The sequence below is a fragment of the Elephantulus edwardii genome, unplaced genomic scaffold, assembly GCF_000299155.1.
Source record: "Elephantulus edwardii isolate Elephantulus edwardi_28Jun2011 unplaced genomic scaffold, EleEdw1.0 scaffold00017, whole genome shotgun sequence".
NCBI lineage: Eukaryota > Metazoa > Chordata > Mammalia > Macroscelidea > Macroscelididae > Elephantulus > Elephantulus edwardii.
The window spans coordinates 12,389,536-12,397,237 of NW_006399767.1; the positions used below are offsets into that span (position 1 = coordinate 12,389,536).

The 7,702-nt window shown below is 41.1% G+C and overlaps 1 protein-coding gene across 1 annotated transcript in view; it reads right to left on the reverse strand.

Moving 5' to 3' along the window:
• Positions 1-533: 533 nt before the first annotated feature.
• Positions 534-7,702, reverse strand: part of SPATS1 (spermatogenesis associated, serine-rich 1) — a 27,120-nt gene continuing 19,951 nt past the window's right edge. Inside the window, exons 4-7 of the mRNA XM_006882133.1 lie at positions 6,828-6,948; positions 2,930-2,992; positions 804-919; positions 534-562 (exon numbers count right to left, since the gene is read on the reverse strand). Coding sequence (XP_006882195.1) covers positions 534-562; positions 804-919; positions 2,930-2,992; positions 6,828-6,948 — 329 coding nt within the window. The remainder of the gene's footprint in view (positions 563-803; positions 920-2,929; positions 2,993-6,827; positions 6,949-7,702) is intronic.

Consider the following 7,702-nt stretch of genomic DNA (forward strand, 5'->3'; position numbering starts at 1 on the left):
ATTGAGTCAGAACAAACTCATTTGAATTATGGCTCTAGTAGAGAAGACTGTTGACAATAATAGATACTGCTGATGTATAGAGTTATTAAATCTGTCACCAGTCTTACGCAGTCACCAAAATAGTGGAAAAGTTTCTGTGAGATGAATTGACATGGAAACTACCATGATGTGCTTGAAACATGATGGAAGTCATGAGGACAGTGCAGAATAGGGCACCTGTTGTGACCCTATGGTCACTATGAATTGCTATCAACTCAATAGCACCCAGTAACAATGTGGTCAAAATAAGAATGTAAGAAAGAGAATGTACACAAATGTGGACAGGTGTTAACAACTGGAACATCTAGGTCAAGAACATGCATGTTGCAGAAGCTCTGTGCTTTTCTCTAAGTTTGAAACTTTTCAAGACGTGAAGCTTTCACAAAAAGCTAAGTACACTGATTTGATTGAGACCATTTGATTGAGGGCAGTGACACTGGCAGACAAACAACTGGGTGAGGCCCAGCAGTGCTTGCTTTGTGGGCTGTCTCTGCTCAGGATTGTCTTGCAACATCCAGAGAACCTGTGGATAGAGGAGTGGAGCTAAAACACTGTATTCCGTTACAAGATGAACAGTTCTCAACGTGTGATCCCAGATGCAGAGCCAGGGTATCTTCCTAAGCCCCACCTGCAGCAACATTGCCATCCACTCCCACTCCAGGAGAGCTGGCTGCCTTCTCTCCATTGCAAAGCTTCTCAAAAGCCTGCTCTTTGGAGCTCGCCTCTAGGTTTTATACTATTTTTTTTCATGATCTTGAACCCACCAGAAGGGAATAAATTTGGCATGAAAGGCGCCGCCGGTTTCCAGTTGTCCAGTTCCTCCACTTCTCTTATCTCATTCTGCAGCTTGTTGGCTTCCTCCTTCATCCAGAAAGGCAAACTGTAGACAGGGAAAAGAAGACACCTAGGGTTACGGATTTGTCTGACACAAAAGTTACAAATTCCATCAGTGGACAGGACAGTACATGCTAAAAAAGGAGACCTCTGTCTCTCTGTCTTACTTATCTTGTGCTACTGCAACAGAAATATCACAAGTGGGTGGTTTTAAAGAACAAGAATCTATAATCTTACTCACGGTTTAGGAGGAAAGACTTCCAAATCCAGGGTACTCTAGGAAAAGGCTACCTCTTACTTACTGACAGCTCTAAAGGAAAATCTTTGTCTCTCTTCAGCTTCCGTTTCTCCGTTCCTTCTTCACTTTCACCTGGCAGCTTTTATTCCCCATCTATTCTTGTTTGTCTCAGTGTCTAATAACTTTTTTGTTATTATTAATGTGTGTGTGTGTGTGTGTGTATGTGTGTGTGTGTGTGTGTGTGTGTACCCGCGATCAAATCAGATCTGACTGGTACAGGAGGAGATTGTCCCTCCTTCTCCAGCAGAGCATCTGGTGGATTCCAACTGCTCACCCCTGGGCTTGCAGTGCAGCTTCTTGCCACTAGGCCACCAGAGCTCACTTAATAGACTCTTTTTATATAGCTAAAGTCCTTAGAAAAAGACTTTATGCTGGGAAAGGTAGAGGGTCAGAGAAAGAGAGGAAGATCCTCAGCAAGAGGGACCAACACAGTGACTGTGACAATGAGCTCGAGTGTTTCAGAGATGGTTGGGCTGACATAGACTAGGGCAAGGTTCAGATCTGATGTTCATGAGGTCTCCATGAGTTGTACTTGACTTAATGGCACCTAACAACAACCACAACAAAGCAAAGACTCCAAAGGCCCAAACACTGAAGCTTGACGTTTCTTGATGTTGGAGAGGCATGGCATAGCCCAGGGAGTTCCAATCTCACTTCAGGCCTGTCTTCATTCAAAAAGCTTTTAAATGTTTGTGCTTTGAGTAAGTTTATAGAAATAATTGATTTTCTGTTCAACAATTAATAAACATTTGTTGCATTACGCTGATCCCAATCCCCACACTTTAACAGTACCCATGCTACTTCCTCAGGTGTTTATTTACTGTCTCTACTATTCTTTCTTGCCTACCCTTTCTTGACTTCAGAGTTTTATCCTTGGGCTAAGGCTGCCCTTCAGTCCATATAGTTGATTGTTCTCAGAGGCGCATACTTCCTTGGTGTTATCACCAACCGCTTAGCTCTGACTATTGTTTGGAAGTTAAGCCATGGGGTTAAGTTCAGTTTCAAGCTTGAAGAATGACTGTGGCTGTAGTCTTGGGGGTTCCACAAGTCTCTTTTAGTCTGGTGGTCCACTTAAATCTTTTTTTATGATTTTGAGGGGGGTTTCCGCTATTCTTCTCCCACTCCGTTCAGGACCTTTTATTGTGTTCCCTTATCAGAGCAGCCTGCAAGTGGTAGCAAGGCACCATCCAGTTCCAGTCTCAGGTCACAGAATCCGTTAGTGTTTTAATTGATTCCGTGAGCCTTTGTCTTCCTTCTTCTTTGCTCCAGATGAAAGGAGACTAATGAGTGTGTCTTAGATGGCCATTCAACAAGCTCTGAGGACCACAGTCAGCTTTCACCGAACTAGGATCCACAAGACACTCTCTTTGTGGACTGTGTCATGCCCAAGGGCCTTGTCATCCCCTACAGCTCTGCAGACAGGTCTTTATGCTACAACACACAGCAATGCCAAGGTTTGTTAACACCTACTAGCAGCTAAAACAATGGACCTCCCACTAGAATCACACTAGGTTAAACTGTGGGGGTGGGAAGAATCATTCGTCTACTTGTGTTTTTTTCTCATGACAGTACTAAATATCTAGGACACTTACCAAATTTGTCTCCAAAAACTCTCCTTACAAACCCCGCCACACCTTCCTGGTGGGAGCCAGAAGGTGCTTATGGTTTTAGAGACTGTGAACTCTTCCAAAGGATAAAATTACAGCCAGCATATTATTATAAAGGAGAAATAATGTAAGACATGGTGGAAGAACTCACTTGGGAATAGATGGGAGAGGCTCAAGTGGAATGAATGTGTCAAATTTCTTTTCATAAGGCACTCTGAAAAATAGGAAAGATAAAACGCTAAAATCGGTATTACTTCTCTGGCAAAGAAATCAGTACTTCAGCGTGGTCAATAAATAATTATTTTTCATTCTCTGATACAACCTTTTTGCCTAAGAGCTTCAAAACTTTAACAGTCACAATTTTCATGGTTTTGATCATTTTTAGTAAACATCACTTAATCACATGTGATTGATTTTTTTAAAATAGTATTTTAAATGTAATGCACCAGGGGTAAGATGGCCAACAAGGCAGATGACAGCCCAGATCCTCTTCAACTAAGATACCAACAAACAAAAATAAAAGATGCAGGCAATCGTTCTGGAAATGAGAGTTTAAAAGGAAATGTAAAGTAGTTCAAATACCGACTGAAGGAAGAAACAGAATTAAAACATCAAATAAGGAGAGACAGACAGAGCACAGAATTTAAACGGCAAGATGCAGCCAGTTGGAACACTTAGAGGTGGCGATTTTGTCAGAAACCTAGAACTGCAGGAATGGCTGTACCAGCAGTTGGCTGATGGCAAGAGATCTTCCACCCTGTTCCTATACCCTCCTGGGGTCCAGGAGAGTGACTTCCCCACCCACGTATCAGGTGGATGGCAGCGTTCCTCTGGCCATCCTGGGTCCACCTGAGGCCAGGCCTGCACCCTTTTGTAGCTGGCACTCCGAGTGTGTACACAGCTCTATATTCAGAGAGTCCATCTGGGAGCCTGGCATGTGGTCAGACCAGCCTGGGCTCCACTGAGGTGGGCAGAAACACTGTCCCTGACTGTGTGCCCATCCCTCCACACCTCCCAGACCATACCCTGGGGCCTCAGCCAGCTCAGAAACTCTGACCTGACCGGGCACCCCAACCCAACTTTCTGCTGGCCCAGCAAACACACTATCCAGAAATCTTGCCTATGCCCACTACAGTAGGGAAAAGAGCATCATTTAAGCACCCAGTACACTCTTTTTTTCTCTCTTTTCATTTTTTACTTCCCATTGCTTTTAGGACTTTTGTGTGCCTGTTGACTTGTTCTTTTGTTCTTGTGTTTCATACTGTTTTCATTTCTTCTGCCTCTTCTGCCTTTCTAGGTAACCTCCCCTTAATGGTCTCTGCCTCTGTCTGTTTGTATCTCTCTCTGTCTCTCTCTGTCTGTCTCTCTCTCCTTCATGTTCCAATTCTCCTCCTCTTGCACCCCTCACAATATTTTTTCCATTTTTTTATATTGTTCAACCTTATTAGTGTTTGTTGAATGTTTTCCTGTTCTTTAGCGGGGTTGTTTCCCTTTTTCTTTCTCCCATCTGGCAAAAGACAGCAATAGTATCCAACCACACAAACCTCATACAAATTCATCCCCTGGACAAGAGTAAAGACCAACTCCTGCTCCACCAGCTCAACCAATACCAGCCTGGGCTGCCCTCAACTGTTCCACACAGTGAACAGAGAGCATACACCTCTATCATACCTCATGTCAAAGAAGACAGGAAGTTCTCCTTTGTTACCTGTAAAGGAGAATCAGTAAGACTAAGCTCCGATTTCTCTGCTGAAATCATGCAGGCAAGAAAGTAATGGGATAATGTATATAAAACTCTGAAAGAAAAATGTAATACATTCAGCAAAACTGTTTCTCAACTCTTGACAATGAAATAAAGGTACTTCCAGATTAAACAGAAACGAAAAGAATTTGTAATAACTAGACCAAACATACAAGAAACACTAAAGGAGGGCACTCTGGTGGCCTAATGGTAAGAAGCTGTGCTGCAACCTTGAAGGTGCACGGTTCAAATTCACAAGATGTTCCCCTGGAGAAGGATGGGCAATCTCCTCCTGTGCCAGGAGGATCTGATCCGATGGCACACAACAACCAAAAAGAAAAAAAGAAGAAAATCTAAAGGGAATTTTTTGGGCTGCGAACCAACTAGGACAGACAGCAACTCAAAATGAACAAATGTGGCAGCAGCATCATTCAGAAACTGATCCAGGCATAGAAATGCATAAAGTGAAAGAAATGTGTGAGACTCTTATGTAGAGAACCAGAGGAATCCTTCCATAAATTATAACAATTACAATGCAAAAAAAAAGAGAGAGAGAATAATAAAAATGGAGTTACAGAACTGGAGAAGAACTCAAGGTGATTTCAACATGAGGTCAACTGGCATAGATTTGGGAATAAAAATAGTAAGAGAAAGGTTATTTCCAATAAGTAGATGATCAGCACAATGTCATTAATGTACCATTAGTCAATTGACTAACAAGACACAGGGAAGTATAGAAGGATTAATGGAAATCAGAATTACAGTGATTAAGTGAGAGAAGTGAGATTACATCGTGTTATTGAACAAAATGTGTATGAATTGTTCTATTATGAACTTTCACTCTAATTATAAAATAAGAAAGCAACTTGACAATAGGGAAAAAAGACATTTAAGACACTAGTTATTTCTCTTTAATTTCAATGATCTTCTTTTCTCAACACTTGGGTGTAGTTTAGTTTTCAGTTTAATCTAACCTAAGTAGATGTCACTAACCAACAATCTGCTTCAACACTGAAAATTCTTCACATTTGTCCTTACAGTAATAAGAGTAACAATAACAACTGCTTCTAAATGACAGTCACAGCCTTGTGTATAATAATTTCAGTTGCACATATGTGTACATACATGAGTACTACAAATTATTGTTAGCGGCTGTTAGGTTGACTTGAACTGACAACAACCCTATGTAACACAGCGTAACACTTCCTAGACCTCACAATCACCACTATGATTTAGCCTGTTGCTAAAGTTACTGTTGTCAATCCATCTCATTGAGCATCTTCCTCTTTTCCTAGGACCTCTATTTGACCAAGCACGTTGTCCTTCCCCCCAAGGACTGAGTCCTACACATCCAAAGTACATGAAGCAAAACTTGGCCATCCTTTATGCTAAGGAGCACTCTAGCTGTAATCTTTCCCAGATAGATTTTTTTTGTTCTTCTTTAGTCACTAAATGCCATGACTTAGATCAGATACTTTTGTCTGTGATAGTTTACAAAGTGTTATCTTTGCTTTTTGTACTTTTAAAAAGCCAATGCATTTTAATTAGCTGGATATGAAGGGAAATCAAATGACAAATTTCATTGGGGAAATGTGCTGTCAGGGACTTCTCCAGAATACTGAACAGCAATGATGTCAATCTAGAGACTAAGGTGCACCTGATTCAGGCCATGGTCCTCACAATAACCTGTTATGCATTAGAGAGCTGGACTAAAGAGTGTGATTAAGAGATGACAGAGTGAGTAAGGATGACAGACAAAGAATCAATGCCTTTGAGTTGTGGTGCTGATAAAAAGTGTTGAACATACTGTGGACTGCCAAGAAAACAAACAGGTCTGTCCTGGAGAGAATGAAACCAAGCTGCTCCTTTGAGCCAACTATTTGGAAACTCCATCTCACATACTTTGGGCATATGGCCAGAACAGACCAGGCCTTGGAGAAGGACATCATGCTCAGAAGGATAGAGGGACAGCACTAGAGAGGAAGAACTTGATGAGATGGATTGACACAGTAACTGGGGTAATGAGAGTAGGTGTGTCAGAAACAGTGAAATTGGCTCAAGATAGGGAAGGGTTTAGAGCTATTGTGCTTCGGGTCCCTATGAATCACAGGTGACTTGACAGCACATAACAACAACAGATATGAAAGGCTTTTTTTTTTTCAGTTTTGAGAAATATTAATTTCTTTTTTTACATTTTCACCTAATCTTGTTCTGTTTTGATCTGTATACTTAAAAAAAAATATTTCAACATAGCAGAGAGAACAACAATCCTTTTAAAGTTACCTAAATAACCCTGGTATTAACTTACATCGCAAATCTTGCTGCTGGAAGAGTCGATCCTGCTTTGTAGAAATCTTTACTCTGTTCTGGGCACATATATGGATTATCCCCTGGAGTTAACTTTGGAATTCCATTCCTGGGATCAATATCTGTGCAAAACGGTTGGAAATTAAAGCATACAAAGGGCTGAAGATGATTCACAGAGTCTTTCTGTTTTTTTAATAGGTTTAAAGTTAGCTGAGGCTCTATGCTGTTTCTATACTCCTTTGATTAGATCATTGATAGATCAATAGATAGAAATGATACAGATGTAGACATAGACATAGACGTAGACGCAGACGTAGACGTAGACGTAGACGTAGACATAGACATAGACATATAGACATATAGACATATAGACATATAGACATAGACATATAGACATAGACATAGACATAACTGGTCACCTAGTGGCAAAAAGCTGCACTGCAATCCCCAAGCCACAAGGTTCAAGACCACCAGCTGCTCCTAGAAAGAAGGATGGGCCAATCTCCTCCCTTGTGTTAACTGCCTCTAAAAACCCACCTTCATAGGGTCGCTATGAGTCGCCTGTGACTCGACAGCACTTAACAACAATAACATCAACAGAGAGAGATCAGCTGGCCCAGTGGACAGAAAGCGATGCTACCAAGCCAAAGGTGGGTGGCTTTTTTTTTCCTTTTCCCACATTTATTAAAGCTGCATGCTGAGTAAGTAATCTGAGAATCTCGACTATATGAAGAAGATTATATAGCTTTCATGCAAGTATATTTTATTCTCATAAAGATTTAAAGCTTTAAAAAAACCAATGTAGGGTTGCTGGATCAGAATCAAAATCTCTGTAGATACCACAACAAGATAAAGGTAAATAATCCAATAGAAAAA